This window comes from Periplaneta americana, chromosome 7 (genome assembly GCF_040183065.1).
Source record: "Periplaneta americana isolate PAMFEO1 chromosome 7, P.americana_PAMFEO1_priV1, whole genome shotgun sequence".
In the NCBI taxonomy this organism is placed as follows: domain Eukaryota; kingdom Metazoa; phylum Arthropoda; class Insecta; order Blattodea; family Blattidae; genus Periplaneta; species Periplaneta americana.
Genome location: NC_091123.1, coordinates 144502074 through 144521110, shown reverse-complemented (window position 1 = coordinate 144521110; position 19037 = coordinate 144502074). Strand labels below are relative to the sequence as shown.

At 35.0% G+C, this 19037-nt stretch overlaps 1 protein-coding gene across 4 annotated transcripts in view; it reads left to right on the top strand.

Moving 5' to 3' along the window:
• The window catches only part of LOC138703516 (peroxiredoxin-6-like), a 68193-nt gene that overhangs the window by 11509 nt on the left and 37647 nt on the right, over nucleotides 1-19037 (top strand). For 2 of the 4 annotated variants that reach the window (XM_069831426.1, XM_069831428.1), the window contains exon 2: nucleotides 6255-6401. In XM_069831426.1, coding sequence (XP_069687527.1) covers nucleotides 6319-6401 — 83 coding nt within the window. In that variant the 5' untranslated portion in view covers nucleotides 6255-6318. Of the gene's footprint in view, nucleotides 1-6132; nucleotides 6402-19037 lie in introns of all 4 variants that reach the window. The other 2 variants (XM_069831427.1, XM_069831429.1) reach the window with 2 other exon arrangements.

Here is a 19037-nt window from a genome sequence, read left to right as displayed (position 1 = left end):
ACACGTGCGGTAGAACGGTGTGTTTCTAGTACAGTTAAGCTGTACTGCATTTCTTTATTGACCGCTCGCTCCTATCTCCACTCCGGAGTTGTCCCCACTACTCCTATTACTTCCCCTCTTTCATTTCGTCGAGCTGTCAGGACTAAATAATCGGTCTGTAATAATTTATAAAGTGGAAAATAAATAGCTTACTTGAAAGAAAATTTATTACCATATATTAAGCAAAAGTGTAAAGTTAATGTGCTAAAGGGTCCGGCAAAATGCACATCATGTGAGAAGAGTCCCCGAACTTTAAGAACCGCTGAACTAGACCAAAGGAGGCACAATTTTTCATTAGTAACTGCGTACTACAAATAGTATAGAGTAGTAGGAACGTGATTTTACTTTCTGGCATAGAGTACTTTCCACAGAAAAACCTAGAATTTTTCACCTGTTGTACGTAATAATGAATGGATATGTTGCCGCCATATTTTGGAACTATTGGCTGATGTGTTAACCATTCAGTGAACATGACGCGTATTGATAAGACATGTAATTTAAGTACCGTACTTAAATTTGCTAGACAGTGCAAATTTCTGGACAATGGGTCCTTGGGGATCAGCAATAAAACATTTTTAGTGCCAGTGGAGATAGGGATTACTGTCGAAGAAAGTCGTATTCCGACATAATTAACAATCAGTTTTACATTTAAATGGTGATCCGTTCGCTTGTGATATCTGATATGGACGATTTAACGGAAGAATGGCCCAAAGGCTAGCACTGCAGCTTCTCGTGGAATTTTAACCAACCAACCAACCAACCAACCAACCAACCAACCAACCAAGGAATCAACCTCATTGCACCAAACTTAAGAACTCACATGTCATCACTTGTAATTTCCGTAGAAAGATTTAAAATAATGAATCCTGTGAAGTTGGTCAGATGGAAAGGTGATTATCAGGGCTAGGAAGTTGGTATCGAAACTGTTAAGTTTTGTGAGCTTGGACTATATCTCTACCGAATGAAAAGTAGCAGCGCAGCTGTCAATATCAGTGAACCATAACGCCAAACATGTAAAACCGATTGGTAACCAAACTTATGCTACAATCGTCCACGGCCTTAGAACAAAAAACAATAAACGAATTATAATAAAAACAATAATTTGTAATTATAAACTTCATAACTTCCAATTTAAAATAATTTACGCATATATATAAAAATAACATAAAAAGTATACAATTGTGATTCTAGCCTCATGATAACAAATATCAATGAACATTTTCATTTTGTCAAAAAATGGCTACTCCTTTTTATGTTCGAAAAAAAAAAACAATATTTGTACTCTGAAAATATTCGGTTTACGTGACAAGACGTTACTGGAGCAAATCTGAAATTCTGATGGAGTATTTCTTATGTTCATCAGGTGAACAACAACTTTGTGAATCTAATAGTGTATCTCGTATGTGGCACATAATATTACACCCATAGGCCTAATTGTTTTTAAGAAAAATTTTTATTTGTATTGTAATGACAGCTAGGAAGTGCGTATCGTAATTCTGATGTTGAATGAACTTCGGCTGTAACGCAACCGAATGCATAGCAGAACGAGACGTCAACAGACCAGCGAAACAAACAAGTATTGACGGCTGGTAAATAAACTTGTCTTTCAACCAACATTTAACGAAGAATAATCCGGGAAAAAAATAAACGTGTTTCCTGTTTGCATAATTATTTAATAACAGACGAGTTTACATTTCTGGAATCATACATAATATTAACATTACATAAATAATTAATCCAATAATATGATATGATATTTATTATATTCTAGTTCATAGATAAAAGGTACATACACATGATCATTTAAAACCTTACATTATACACATTATAATTTTACACATAGATATACCATTTTAATACAATTAATACAATACAATTTAAGTATTTAACATAAGAAGTTTTGTTTTATCTTGCACTTGCGTATAGTTTTGTGCAAGACTCAACTCATTTTAGTATGTTGTTACAATCAATATTTGTTCACTTGCCTAAGTTGTACTTCACGTTTCAATCTTCAATGTGCAGCTAGCATATATAAATATTCCTTTGTTCTAGTGTCTTTAATTCCTCCTTCGCTACAGAAATACTTATATAGTTCGTATAAGCTCTCTCTCTCGTTGGTAAGCCTTCATTTCTTAATTTTATTTCATAGTATTCTTTTATCGTACCTTCAAAACCATTAACTTTAGAAATAAAAAATATAGCTAAGTAGTTTCTAACCAAGTCAAAATGTTATTATTGGTGAGTCTAGAAAATGCATACCTGCCAAAATTGAATTTACTTGTTAACTCAGTAACTGTTCTTTCATTTAATAATTCCTTCCTTTTATGTTTTATTTTAGCAATTTTCTCCGGTATTTTAGTTTCAGTGAATTTGTTCATTATTAAGAGATGCTGGCTTTTCTCCAATTTCTCCATACTGCAACACTTGATAATCCAATAATTACAGAATAGCTCACTTTGTTCAAAACCGAAACTATTAATATAAATTAACAGTATTCTTCAAACTATTCACGACTGTACACGGCTCCACAGAATGATACTATGCGTTGTTTATGTGAACTGCGTATCGTCTGTAGCGAGCGGGAGCTGGGCGAAGCGCTGTTACTCAGCTGAAATCTACTGTTTTGATACGAACTTCCTACCTATAGTGATTATAATGCAATAATTTTTCTTCGACTCTGTGTAAGTATTAGAAATATTACGAATTACAGAGAGAAAGAGTAAAGATGATACATAAACCCGAAGTAATCCGAGGAAACCAGCCCGATCGAATGTCTTTACAGATGAGATTCTTTCGGCTAACAAATCAATAAAGGAACTCCACTGTTAGGAAAGGAATGTCGTCAAGGTGGGTCCCGGGTAAGTGTTTGGTCTTGCTATTAGATGCTTCCATTCACAAGCTCTCTGCAAAGTTCATAAAAATTGTCCTTGAAAACTTAAAGGAAATAGTATTCAGAGAAATATTGTTATTGCTTCAGGAAATTTAAAAACTTCTACCTACAACCGTGATAGAATTTTTTTCAGCTTTAAGCCTGGAGGTTTTGTTCAAACAATGTTCGTTGCTTTATTCTCGAATGGAGATGGAAAGAGGAACAAGAGAATCACGGACCTGACACTCTGCGCTTGATAATGAGACAGCAATTAAGCTGCATTTTTCTATATTTTTGCTTAACCTTCTAGAAATATGGAGTAAGGTTCCAAACGTATCGTAAGAAAGATTATGAAAAATAACTGGACAGTCTTTTTCAAAACAGTTCCGGATAATAACAGATGATCGGAACACACTGTTCCAAAATAGGAATTGCTCTGAATTGTCAAAAGAGTGCCTTGCCCAGGCGACGTCACCTTGCACATGTTTAGTGTAAAGTCCAAGCTTCACTGCCATAACAAAGGACCGGTCTCGCTAGGGTTTTGTATAGACGACAGCGGGTATGTTTTTAGACTAGGGGAAGTTTTATTACACTTTTAGACTAATGATGCGCATGGTATTACATTTAACAATTTTTGCAGGAATATCTAAATCTCCTAAAAATGATAGTTTAAACTAGTGTTGTGGGATTTAATCGGTTAATCTAATCGATTAATCGATCAATTTCTGTTGTAAGATTAATCGATCAAAAAAATTTAATCGAATAATCGAGTCGATTAAAATTAATCGGTTGTAGTTGATATTTATTATTATTTTGTTAATACAAACTCATACTAAACATTCCGACAATATTTCTCTCTCGGATATTGCTTACTTAAAAGCATAATAGTATTGTTATTTTTTAATCGTAAACCAGGTAGCGTAGGGAAAATCTTTGCATAAACACTTCCGAAAGAGATAGATGTATGAATATAGTGACCTAGTCTATGTAATTATGTAATCACAGAATTCTTTTGCAGACATTTCTTGTACATTTTGTAAAAATATGCATATTTAATTTTTTTCCACTTTCCCAAACAAGTGACCACCTTACAGGTTATCCCATATTCATCACTGCGCAAAATACACATTTAATAAGCATAGTGAAGCATATTTTTCGTAAAATTTATTATGATATTATTAAATATGCATATTTTAAAACAATTTTATATGTAATTTTGTTAATTAATTATCTTTACTTTTCAATCCGAAAGCCTTTTCAAAAAGTTTTTAAAAGGTTTTTAAATTTTAAAGTTTGTAAAATTGGTTAAACTCTTGTAATATTGATTTATTCATTATATATATATATATATATATATATATATATATATATCTACACAGTTGTCTGATGATACCCATAACAAGGGGCGAAAACGTTCACGTGTAATAGGATGTATTAGCAAAAATAACTTTGTTGACATTTAAATAAATAAGTCAAAGATGGAAATATCAAACTTTACTTTTGTTTTTTTCATCGTTTTGTAATCATTTTGGCAAGTTTTTATTTATTTATTTTTTTTTACATATGAAATGAGGTGATTGTGTTAAAATATAGTCTACTGTTATAAGAGTACTACTGTTGAATATGTGGATTGATAGGTGGAAATTAGTGCAATAAAATGTCAGTATTGATATTTATTATATTATAGATCACAGACAAAGTACATACAAGTAATCAATTGAACTCTTACATTACACACTTTATAATAATTTTTTACACAAAGATATAGTATTATTTAAATACAATTTCTACAATTTATGTACATATTTAATAAACAAAAACAATTTTTTTTTGTTTTATCTTGCACTTGCTTTTAGTTTTGTGCAAGACTGAACTCATTCTAGCATGTAGTTACAATCAATATTTGTTCACCTTCCTATTTATTTATTTATTTATTTATTTATTTATTTATTTATTTATTTATTTGTTTATTTATTTATTTTCATTAAATTCTATTTCATTTATTCTTTCCATTCTAATTTTTTAGTAAAAAAAAAGATATAAACCTAATTGCTTTTGCAATTTTATGTTATTATTATTATTATTATTATTATTATTATTATTATTATTCAGTTTTTATAGGTATTTCTTTATTTATTTGTAGGAACTTTTCATTTATAAATTTCATCCATATATCTTTTGTATTTTGACATTCAAGAACAATGTGAATGTCATCTTCTCTCCGTCCACATAATGGGCACGTGCCTTGAGGTATATTGCCTCTATTACTTCTTAATTTCCAAATCCCCAGTCTGAACCAGGCTAGTCCAAATCTTTCTTTCATAGTCATATTATCTATATATGTACTTCTTCACCATATTTTTTATATTCATTAAAAAATATTAGGGATCGCATTTCATTGTTACTACTAAAATCATTTTGCCTAGTTATATAAAATGTCAGTAACGTTTGTGTCCCTAATTTTTACTTACTAAAGTTGGCAAACATAGTGATAGTGGATTGAAAGAGAGGACTGTAAAGGTAAGCGTTCACTACATCGTATCGCACTCCTCGTACGAATCGCACGCAACGGATATTTTAAGTGCAGTGCGTTCACTGTAACGGCTCCATCTCATCGCCTCATCGGATTCCCCTATCAGCTGTTTAAAACATGACGTCGTACGATATTGACATTACTGAAAGCTGAGGAGTTGAGGTTAGGTCTATTAATTACGTCTGTTAGCGAATAAGAATTTGTAATTGCTTCATGCGTCTTAATTGAAGAGGAAGAAACGAAAGAAATATTGGTTACATAATATATTTGCAAGAAACGACTTCATTACTGTAATGGGAACGCCTCAAATTATATAATTATTCGCAATTTTCTACACGCGAAATAAGTTTTCCGTCTGCCATTTTGGCGCGACACTGAACATGGCACACCATAATAGTAACAGTTGACCAATCAAAATTGATTTATTAAAGAAGGCCATGATCGCACGCATCGGAAAAGTTGCCCATCCGAGAAACGTGGACGGGATTGCCGAAAGGTGATGCTTCCGATACGATGCGATGTAGTGAACGCGGTTACATAACAATTACAGCAAAGATAGTCTTTTTCCGATCCGTACGATTCGTCCGATGCGTGCGATACGATGTAGTGAACGCTTACCTTAAAGGTGGAACATGACTAAAATGTTAGGTGGTTTGACATTAAATATCAAATTATTATGTTGTTGACCTAGTAATAGAGACAAATTGGAAAGCAGCGTCAGACGGAACGACATTGTGAAGACTGCGATAAGCAGGCCGAGTGCTAAGATAACAGTGTCTGCTAGCTGATACGGTGAAACTCCTTGTTTACAAGGAAGCTGTCTCCGCTGCCGGAGCTGTATTAGCCGCAGTCTGTAGTCTGGTGTGCAACTGCGAGAATGCGGCTCGGTTCGATGGTTCCGAACTTCTGGGCCGAAACCACGTTGGGACCCATCAAATTCCACGAATGGCTGGGAAGGTCGTAAGTACTCTTGTTTGCTTGTAACAGTAGATACATATTACGTAATAATGTGACTCGATTACTTGTCATGTATTGTGAAAGAAAATTCATTATCACTTCGTATAATACTGAGAAGCCAGCAGCTGCTGCTTTCCTTGAAACTATGAGCCAAAACAAAGCGCGCCAAGGTAGTGAAATTATTAAAACTATAGTTGAAATCTGTTATAACGTCATCGAAGGGACTGAAGATATCGAGGGCATCATACTAGAAGGGTGTACCGATAAATGCAGCGTTATTAAAATATTTTAATGGGACCTATTTAAGTTTGAAAACATTCGTTTGACAATTACAATGGACATGAGGAAGCATCAAAGAAAGTACCCTGTTAAGTAGATAAGGATTGGAAAAATTATTCTGTATTTAAATGGCTCTAAAGTTTTGCTGATACGCCCTTCTGACATGATACCCTCGATATGATGTAGCAATAAACGAGTGCCGCTATTAGAAAAAAATAAATACGACAAATAAAATTGAAAGTCTTCGATTCCTCCCCACACCATATACGGAACTGATGTCTGATTTGCGTTTTGTTATGGGTTAGATCAGCGGTGACCAAAACTGTGATTACATGCGACAGTCAGCCTATGAAGTAAGGAGACGGAGGGAAGGTAGTTGGCATGAAAACTACAGCCAGTGGTGGTTCCTGTACTAACATCGTGATCAATCCTGCGGATAAAAACCTCAAGCTTTGCTGTATCAGTAATGTCACTGCTGTCATCAAGAGCCAGTGAATAATACACGAATTTTCTTGCTTCTTTTTTTAACTTTCCTATTGAATATAATCAGGAATTTTCTAAATTTTTCTCTCAATACTTGGTCGAGAAATTCGTAGTTTTCCAAAATTAAAAGCTTCTTATGGATAAATTATTTAGGCTATTTTAATCATTACTCTTTTGAGAAATTCTGTTCTATTAAAAGGCCTTAGAGCACGAGATATTTCAAACCCCATTAGGTAGCTGACTTCCTTATATTTATTTATGTCATCTTTCTCTTCCTGGATATGATTTAAGACATGTCAATTCCTGGCGTTTAACACGATGTAATCACGACACCCGCTTTGGTCACCGCTGGGTTAGATGGTTAAATGAGCGGATAGCTAAGGGACAGGTGTGTGAAAAGGTTAGTGGGTTAGTTGAGGGATAGCTAAGTGATGTGAAAAGTTTTCAGTGATTTCAGTAAGTTTTGTCTCCCACATGTAGTGTGAGGAAATATCGAAGTTTCGCCCAAAGAAGAAATGCATTTTATTTAATACTTACAACGTTTTTTTTAATTATTATTTTGAAAAATAAATATACTGTACTTGATAGTAGAAATTAGTGGAATACATGCAGTACTCACAATTAAAAACGTATGTTAAAGAAATCTATATACTATTTTTTTTTTTTTTGCTTCCGTTTCGCAGAACACTACAGCTGTAAATCATTCTTCGTTCTTCCTTAACCAAACGAAACTCACGACACAAATCAGCTTTCGGTAATCATTTACTTCTGTGCCAAATTGAACGTTGGTGAGTATGGCGGACATCGAGGATCAGTGACAGGTTAGGTTTGGTTTGTTCAAGTTTTTGATATGCCTACAAAAAAAAAACGTATAATATGCAAGGCGAACCAAAAACCTGAACAAGCCAAACCTAACCTGTCACTGATCCTCGATGATGTCCGCTATACTGACCAACGTTCAATTCGACACAGAAGAAAATAATTACCTAGCTTTCTTTTACACTCTCGATTTGTTTTATAACATTAATGTTATCTTCCACACTTACAAATTTTTTTTCTTGCTCCTTGCTTCATTGTATTGTATGTAATATATAATTATTTGTAAACTGAATGTTTGAAGCTTCAGTCTGAACTGAATTTCTCCCTTACGGCACGCTACACAACTTGGCCTGCTATTGTTGGTAAGAACTTTTGTAACAACAGGAAAAAGAGTTTGACCTATCATATGCTTAATCCTAATTTCTTAGCGTTCTCGTTATTGACCCGTACAATGTTTTTGCCACAGTGACTGAAAACAGTATTGGTCTCTAGGAATGCCTCTCAATGACTGTTGTTTAATGTAGGTACAACATGTATTTTTAAAGAATTTACGTTGTGATTAAATGTCGCTATAATTGAGTTGCTTTTAAAAATGTGTCGTTATAAAAATTAATAATTCTCATACGTTTAATACAGTACATACGACGACATTTTGTGACTCGCGAGTCAGCCCACTGGAAAACGAAGCAAGTGAAGCGTAGTAGAAGCTATACCCCCATCCACAACGGACTTGCAGTTTCAGTGTACACAACGTAACTAATAAATATCACTGGTGGCTTGGCTTCATAGTATCATGTCATGACGACCATTGAAAATCCCACGGAAACGTGAATTTCTGCCAGAATATCAATCCTTGTAAAAGATATATAAATTATTATTATATGTTAAAACTTATAACTTCATTTCCTATAATTTTACAACTAAAGATTGATAATGATATAACTTTCATCCAGTATAATTCACCAACAAGAAATATGAAAAATGTTAGGCCTATGGAGTTGGTTGTTGACACTACAAACCAAATAAAATCAAAGTCATTAAAACATCAGCATTTCCAAAAACTCCTACAGGATATGGGGAAGAATACCAGATTTGCCATAAGTATTATAGAGCTGTAAGGAGGGTTAGCCGTGGAAAAATGCTTCGTCGGCTCTTTGACGCGCTGAAAATAATTTATGCTTTTATGAAGGAAAAGTTGCAGTAATATATTTCGATATTATAATATATTTTAAGTAGGCCTACCGATATTGTCATGTATGTTTGAAATATATTTGCTGGCCTAGGATTTCAATATGTTAATAAATAATTAACTGTTAATAGGACATAGAAATTCTGTAGTTGGGGAGACGAAAATTGTCTGCTAGATTTGGTATTCCTTGCCGAAATTTCAGAACACCTCAACATATTAAATCGGTAACTTCAGGGGCATAATAAAAATGTAGTTCATATTTACGACAGCATCAATTCTTTTCTTTCACTTACAGACGTATGGAAGCAAAATTTACCAGGAAAGAACATATTTAATTTTCCTTGTTTACACTCATTTAGCAATACTGTATATAAAATTACTAGGCTTATATTATATTGACCTCTTGAATGTACTACAAATAGATTTCCATAACAAAAGATTCCTTCAATTTAAAATAATTTGAACTGTAAGCTTACAAAAGTAACTGCTTGTATATCGGAACGTTTTACGCTATTTTAAATCAATTTTTCTGTCGTATTTTGCATCTGCGTTTTTGTGCTTCAATTTTTGTTACATTATTTATTGGTGTACGATTTTCAGATGGTGATGATGGTGATAAACAGAAGACAGATAAGGAAGAAAATAGACCGTGAATCAGTGCATTCTTATTTCATAAAACTTGGTAGCAATGTTACGTCACTCAGAGAGTTGCATCGTTTTTATTAGTCAACTGTTATCAATAATAATATTTCAGAAACGCGAATGCGAATATTCTGGGAAAATTTAGATAACGGCTTACAGTTAAACACCATGACAGGGCACATATCTTGAGGTTGCAACTCAGTTCGCAGAACGCTGACTGAGGCTGTTAGGCCTAGCAAAGAAACAACATTCTTCAGTGACCGATGAAATTCCGTGCAAACTGTGTCACTTTTAGTTGCAAATTACTGTACGTCCGAGTGGTTATGTTGCATCTCGGTTCCCCCCTCCCGTTTCTGCTGGCTTGTGCCTGGACTGCTTTAGCTATTTCCTCGAAACATTTGCTGTTCGGAATTGGACTTCTACGTAAACTTTAAATAACTTAAAGAAAAGGGCCACGTTAAGTAAGTTACTGTCACGTGATTTCCTCCATTTCGATGGCCCTGCGATATAACCGCTCGAACAGACAATAGCGTGAATATATATTTGTCACTCGTCATGAATTCTCGAATCTTCACCTATTAATATCGATGTCACAAGAAGTTAGATTCTTTCAAAGCTTTTCCATCTTCACTTGAATCCTTATTCCCTTTCTCGAACGTGTCACATATTCATATGATGATGATGATGATGATTATTATTATTATTATCATTATTATTATTATTATTATTATTATTATTATTATTATTATTATTATTGTATCATAAAATCTCTACAAAGAGTTGTACATACCGAGGATAAAAGTACGAAATCAATTGTTTTGAAAAATGATCAAGAAGTTAATATATTTATTTAAAAACAAAACAATATTAAAACTCTTTAACGATATTATATTAAAGTCCTGTACGTGGCTTTTATTAAGAGAGAAAAGATCTCTCTGATTTTGTCTTAGTTGCTTAGTTACAAACTAAAATAATAAAGATTGTAAGTACCTAATTAAATCTTTGAAACTATTAATAGAATTTTTTAAAAAGTACAGAGACACGGATCAAATTTTACAAAAATGATGGCCATAAGTACATGTGTATATGGAAATGAATCTGTATTTTAAAAAGTAGAATTAAAAAAAATTTAATTCGTTCATTCATTCATTCATTCGTAGTTTTCTGCCCCCCAAGGGCAGGTCTTTCACTCCTATTTTCTGTCTTCCTCTTTGTCTTCGCATATGATCCATATATCTTAATATCGTCTATGATCTGATATCTTCTTCTGCCCAGAACTCTTCTCCATTTCACCATTCCTTCCAGTACATCCTTCAGTATGCAGTTTCTTCTCAGCCAGTGACCCAGCCAATTCCGTTTCTTCTTCCTGATCGTTTTCAGCATCATTCTTTCTTCACTCACTGTTCTCAACACAGCTTCATTTCTTTAAAAAGCTACAGAGAGTATAAATTGGATTTTTAAGAAATATAGCAAACTTTCGGCTATCAGATAAGATCAGAAATACAGATATTAGAACTAAACTTAAGGGTATAGGTACATCATCTAAAGATTAAGAAGATTAAAATTAAGATAAAACCTGATAATTTTATCCTTTTAGGGAGAAGATCTAAAAATATCAATATTCATGCACGTACAGAAGAATTATAGAAACACATACTTAGTGGCCAGTAGTAATAATAATAATAATAATAATAATAATAATAATAATAATAATAATACTTACTTACTGGCTTTTAAGGAACCCGGAGGTTCATTGCCGCCCTCACATAAGCCCGCCATTGGTCCCTATCCTGAGCAAGATTAATCCAGTGTCTACCATCATATCCCACCTCCCTCAAATCCATTTTAATATTATCTTCCCATCTACGTCTCGGCCTCCCCAAAGGTCTTTTTCCCTCCGGCCTCCCAACTAATACTCTATATGCATTTCTGGATTCGCCCATACGTGCTTTGAATAATAATAATAATAATAATAATAATAATAATAATAATAATAATAATAATAATAATACATTATTCAGCGTGGCAATTAATAGTTCTATATACTCCTAATTGAACCGCTGAGCAAAGTAAATTTGTCCGACAGAACAACAAAAAAGTTCTCCTCATTCTTTACGAAACCACTTCTTACTGCTTACAGAGACAGAGTTTGTAGAGCGGCAAGATACTGCCACAGCTTCCCTTCGGTACGTGAATGAAACACACAACAATGTACAGGAAACTCCTCGTACCCGTTTGATTGTCTGTGATTACACGATACAATCACGACACCCACTTTGGTCACCGCTGAGAGGGACTAAGAAAAAGGTTGAATGATACTAGTAACTGAAGCCGTAACAGGTTTACGTGAAGAAACCTCATTCAGAGACGGATTTTATTAAATTTAAAGTATGTGAAAATTGAGCCATTTCTGAATAGACACATAAGATACGGAATAAATGAAGGAATTTTTTCAACTGTGATAATAATTATGAGCTGAAGAAAGGGGTTTGATGACATTTTAGCAAGAAAAGATAAGACGAAACATCACATTACATAATGTGTAAGTGACATTCCATTCCAAGTAAGGTCGTAGTCATACTTCTTTCTTTTTATGAAGAAACTGGAACATTGAACAGATACGACAGTTCATAACTAGAGAGGGGCCAACATGGGTTGAGTCTGATGGGATAAGTGAACGTTGTTAAATGCAATAGATAGAACCCGTGCTGTCTGTTTATTATTATCCTGAAGGGAGAGGGCAAACCATAGCGCTACGTTCATCTGAGTCAACTGCTACGAGACTCTCACATAGAGCATTCCTACATACACCAGCCGACTGTGCTGAGGCTCACTATGCACCCATTTTCAATACAAGCAATCACATACGTTCCCAGGCCAGTCTCTTCGCACTTCACTGGTTATCGGAGAAATCCTGTAGTATCATAATGAAAACGAGACCACCTGGAATTACTTTTTACTTGTTGCTTAACGATGCTGTATCAACTGCTAGGTTATTTAGCGTTGATAGCGAGATAGTATTTGGCGAGATAAGGCCGAGAATTCGATATAGATTACCTGACATTCGCCTTACGGTTGGGCAAAACCTCGGAAAAAACCCAACCAGGTAATCATTCCAAGCGGGAATCGAACCCACGCCCGAGTGAAATTCCGGATCAACAGACAAACTCGCTACTATCTGAGCTATGCTGGTGGCGATGTTGATGCCTTTTAAAAGAAAACGGGAGAGTCCCGAGAGAAGCCCAACTGCGACCTTGTCCGCTACAAATTTCACTATGTAGGCTATTTTTCGTGGAGAAACTTTCAGAGGAAATTTCGATCTGATGTTGTGGTAGGCTTAATTCGTATTTAAGAATGCTGTCGCAAATTTTGTGTTGCCTTTCTAATTTTGCTTGGCGATGATATATTTATTTATTTATTTATTTATTTATTTATTTAATCTGGTAGAGATACAGTAAGTTTATCATGTCTTCCCTGCCCACTACCAGAAATATAAATACAAACAAGCAAACAAAAAACAGAGAAAAGAAATATGTAAGAAAAGAAAAGTATAAATACAAATATAAAAAGGGACAAAAATACAAGTATTGCATTGCGGGTAGCATCAGCTCGAGGCCGCTAAGGGGTAAGATGCTCGTGGTAGAAGGTAGAGTAGAGTTCAGATAGAAATGATCCAATCCCTGCAAGCGATTGCTAGCTTCGTTCAACCAACACCACCCCCCCCCCCCACAGCGATCATTGGCCCTAGCCCTTCCACATACGACTTGCGCAGAGGTCTTGTTTCGTCTGTGTTGCTGTTGCTATAAAAAAAATCTTCTAGCAATAGTGCATATTTCTGTACAGATTACTGTGCACATTACTGTGGAATCCCGGCCACACTGAGTGCGCTCCTTGTATAATGGCAGTTGACTTAATAAAATGTCAACATACATGCCCAACTTGGAGTCAGGCCACAAAGGGAAAAACACTGGAGGAGGGGAGTTCGATCCGGTGCTGTGGATTGGATTTCGGCGTAGCTCATTGGTGAGAGCGCTTGGTACGTAGAACCAAGGACCCGGGTTCGTTCCCCGGCGCCGGAGCGAATTTTTCGCCCCTAATATTAATTGTTACCATAACGATATATTCTGTAGGACCAAAAAAAATAATCTTTAGTAAATTCTTACTTATAAGTTCATGTTTGCCAAAAATCCTTCTGATGTTCAAGATTGAAGTGCCGTCTGATATTATGTTTTATTCTAAATGTAAACTGAATAGTTGAGGCATTGAACTTTAACTTTATTTATAATAACAAGACAGGCCTCTTCTTGCAAATTAAAACGAAACCTAAAATTTGCTCGCCATATTCCATCACTTCACACACCACTGATTAGAACGCTATGGTACCGGGGTAAATCTTTGCTTACTATAAATACACGCAGACAGGTAGAATATTTGTGGAGGGAGAAATGAAGGAGTGGTGTTTTATGTTTTCTTGTTCTGAAAAATAGCAATTTTGACTAGGGCTATTTTGATAGATTCGTCCTGACCAAACAGTGTAGGCGATATTCGTGATTAATTATAATGAATTATATGGATACCTATAATTGCGTATGTAACTTGATTGGAAATGTTTAATGTAATTACATGCCGCATTGGTTTTGCACACCCTTGAGGTATATGTACGTGAACGACCACAAATATTATCAGAAAATCCAGACTCTAAATTTCTAAAAATTTTATAAGGAAATGACTCCACAATTGGACAAAAATTACAAGGTAGCACAACAAGACTTATTAGAGCTTAAATATCTGATAAAAGTATAAAAGAGGTTATTGATAATATTTTTAAGAATTCACTTTATACTTTAAATTAAATTTTCCAAAATTTGAACATTTTCGCACATACGAGTATTATTTCATAACTCTACAACCATTAGAGATGGAATTCTGAAATTTTGTACACTGATTTAACATGCATTTATCCAAACGATAGACTACAATAATGCCCAAATCTTTGAAAATAGAAATATTAGGTCACAAAACATAATGTAAATTTTAAAATATTTTATATAGGACAATTAGAAAATTAATTGTATTAAAATAAACAACTGTACATGTCTGAGAGTAGTCTGTTTTTCAGAAATAAGTGTTTATTACATGCAGGAAAAATATTAAAGATGTCAGAGAGACCTTAACAATGTTATGGTTACCAAATGATGTAACTACAGAATTTTTTTGTTTTTTTTTTTCACACTCTGATAAAAGAAATTTGAAAAATATTATTAGTAACCTATTTTTATGCTTTTGTCCGATATTTAAGTTCTAATTAGTCTTGTTTTAGTACCTTGTAATTTTTGTCCAATTGTGAGTTCATTTTCTTATAAAATTTTAGAAATTTAGAGCCTGCATTTTCTGATATTTGTGGTCATTCACGTACATATGCCCTTAAACGGAAGAGAAGCCAAGTTCATGTAGTTACTCGTTGATGTAAACACAAGATACTACGTCCGAAATATTGTTGTGGAAGGAGTGAACAGGATAATCTATACCTCCTCACCTTATTCCCATGCCTGTACTGTATATTCAATAAGAAAAAGCTGACGTAGTATATTTCTGAATACCGTTAAATTTCGACAGTCCCTGATGTCGCTGGGTAGGCGTAGGGTATTCCACAAACGCGATGCGAGATAGTGAATTATGATGAATACGTGGATGTTTTACATGTTGGTATGGATAATATATGGCTGTTTCGCGTGTGTAGAGATTATTATATGATGATAGGCAACTGAAGCGGGAGGCAAGGTAGGTAGGTCTACTTGTGAAGGACTTGGAAAGGAGAACAAAAGAACTACATTTTCTTCGTTCTCAGTTTAGAGTTTGAAACGATGGGGTAATGTGGTCAGCAGATGAGGCGAATACACGACGTACGAACACGCTGTAATCTTTGTGGCTGATTGACGTTGAGATCGATCAGTAGACAAAATTATGGTTTATTTAACGACGCTCGCAACTGCAGAGGTTATATCAGCGTCGCCGATGTGCCGGAATTTTTGTCCCGCAGTTCTTTTACATGCCAGTAAATCTACTGACATGAACCTGTCACATTTAAACACACTTAAATGCCATCGACCTCGGCCGGGATCGAACCCGCAACCTCGAGCATAGAATGCCAGCGCTATACCAACTGCGCTACCGAGAGCGAACTATCAGTAGAAAATCACATTAATCAAAATGAAGTATTACAAGTGTTCACTTGCACTAGTATTTTTTTTTTTCAGTGTCAGCGGAAGAAATTTTTGAATGCTGTATAAAGAATGAAGTACAGAAAACACTTCTTTCTATGAGTTACTTCGGTGTTTAATGTACTGTCCGCACTTCGGGAGAAGATCCGAGCAAGGAATATGAGTTTTTCCCCCTTCTCTTACAACCAACTCCCCAACATGGAACCGACCGGCCAATGACTAAGCTTTGTTTGTCCCAGCCGACCAATGACACCATCCCCATCCACCTGCCCCTTCAGAGGAGCTGAGTTACTAGTTGAACCTCTCCTCTCACCCCGCAAGAACCATACCCCCCTCGCAGGTATCTTCTCGTGAAATTTGGAGTATAGGCTAGTAAGTGCGTATAAGTAAGCTCCAAGATTTTTAACAGAAGAAGCACTTTAATTTGACTGAAAAAATGGGAACAATGTTGCATAACAGATGTTGATGTCCCATTAGCCTTGCTTGAGATTTTCCTGCATTAAGAGTCAGTCCGAATTTTCTGATTCATGCAGATCAAGATTCAATGTCTTAATCAAGTTTGCGTATTGCGTCATGGAGTGAGTCAGTGGATGAATGGATATATATTTCTATACAGAGTGAAAGGGGACCGATGCACCAAAATTTAAGAGGTTATTTTACATATGTTAAATATAACAAAACTTTTATTACACTTTTACTTCGATGAAGCACCGTTAAGCAGGAAGAAAATAGTCTTTGCCCAATGTTTGCAGTAGGCCTACATTGTAAATAGTAAAAATAGCATATTCTAGTGTAAACGGTAAAAATAGCGTATTATAGTGTACATAGTTTAAATAATTTAAATTGTAATTATTAGTGTAATTGTTAAAGTGGTCCAAGTTTTGTCGGTCACATTTTATGAAACAAAAGTAGAGTGAGCCGGCAGACAAGTAGCTACTTGCGTTGCTAGACACTTTAAAACTCCAGGAATACTCAATCTTGTAGCCTCCTGGGATCAAGTACATTCCCTAATAATAACACTTACTTACTTAAAATGGCTTAAGGAACCCGCAGGTTCATTGCCGCCCTCACATAAGCCGGCCATCGGTCTCTAACCTGTGCAAGATTAATCCAGTCTCTATCATCATATCCCACCTCCCTCAAATCCATTCTAACCATTATCTTCCCGTCTACGTCTCGGCCTCCCCAAAGGTCTTTTTCCCTCCGGCCTCCCAACTAACACTCTATAGCTATGCATTTCTGGATTCGCCCATACGTGCTACATGCCCTGCCCATCTGAAACGTCTGGATTTAATGTTCCTAATTATGTCAGGTGAAGAACACAATAGCCCCAAATATTTTCCTAAGAACCTTATTCTCAAACACCCTTAATCGCTGTTCCTCTCTCAAAGTGAGAGTCCAAGTTTCACAACCATACAGGACAACCAGTAATATAACTGTTTTATAAATTCTAACTTTCAGATTTTTTGACAGCAGACTAGATGACAAAAGCATCTCAACCGTATAATAACACGCATTTCCCATATTTATTCTGCGTTTAATTTCCTCCCGAGTGCCATTTATACTTGTTATTATTTATCCAAGATATTTGAATTTTTCCACCTATTCGAAAAATAAATCTCCAATTTTTATATTTCCATTTCGTAGAATATTCTGGTCACGAGACATAATCATATACTTCGTCTTTTCCAGGTTTACTTCCAAACCTATCGCTGTACTTGCTTCAAGTAAAATTTCGTGTTTTCCCTAATAGTTTGTGCATTTTCTCCTAATGTATTCACATCATCAGCATAAACAAGAAGCTGATGTTCAATTCCAAACCTTCTGTGTTATCCTGAACTTTCCTAATGATATATTCTAGAGCGAAGTTAAAAAGTAAAGGTGACAGTGCATCTGCTTGCTTTAGCCCGCAGTGATTTGGAAAACCATCAGATAGAACCTATTTATACGGACACTGCTGTAAGTTTCACTGAGACACATGTTAATTAATGGAACTAGTTTCTTGGAAATACTAAATTCAATAAGAATGTTATATAAAACTTGTTTCTTAACCGAATCATAAGTATTTTTGAAATCTATGAATAACTAATGTACTGTACCCTTACATTCCCATTTTTTCTCCAATATCGAATACAAAAAATTCCCTAATAATAATAATAATAATAATAATAATAATAATAATAATAATAATAATAATAATAATAATAATACCTAATTGAATGCCATTCAGTCCTCCATCTTCGAACGGAAAATATCCTGAAATCTGCAGTCACCTGAATTATCATTAATACGGCAGACAAAAGCATGTTTCGGTCAGAAATAGATCAGCATACTAAAGTGCCCATGGCATTATTTAATCACATTGTCGTTAAAATGAAAACAACCGCCAATAGGCCATTGAAGACTGAAGTTACTTGTGAGTACGCTGGATTTAATCCAGATCGGCGTAGAAACTCAGTGTTAAAAGTATTATTCATCTTACAGCTTGAACCGAAGTCCGCTGAAATAGAACTGGCTACTTGAATCCTTGAATCCCTGCTTGTTACATGCTCCCGCTTGTTGGAGCGTTCAGAGGGATGGGACGTGGCCAGGACAAGAGAATCAAGCGGTTGCCATGGAAACCACCTCCAAGAGACACGGAAATTATTATAGGCCGGGAACGAATCGGTGAATCACGCGCAGAGAGAAGAAACATTTGCGATCTGTCGTGAAAGAGTCAGGAGTTTTAACCATTAATATAAAAAGTCATTATCATTAGAGAAAAATGTTAGAGAATTGAAGTTCTTTCTCAAATAACGATTAAGGTTATATAATAATAATAATAATAATAATAATAATAATAATAATAATAATAATAATACACTATCTACCAAAAAGTAATTGGGCACCCAGGATTTTACGTGCTAGATGCCATGTTTCGGTGGCTACTATGCAGTGGTATGCAGACAATAATGTTCACCAGTTGGACTGGCCTGCACAGAGTCCTGATCTCAATCCCATTGAGCA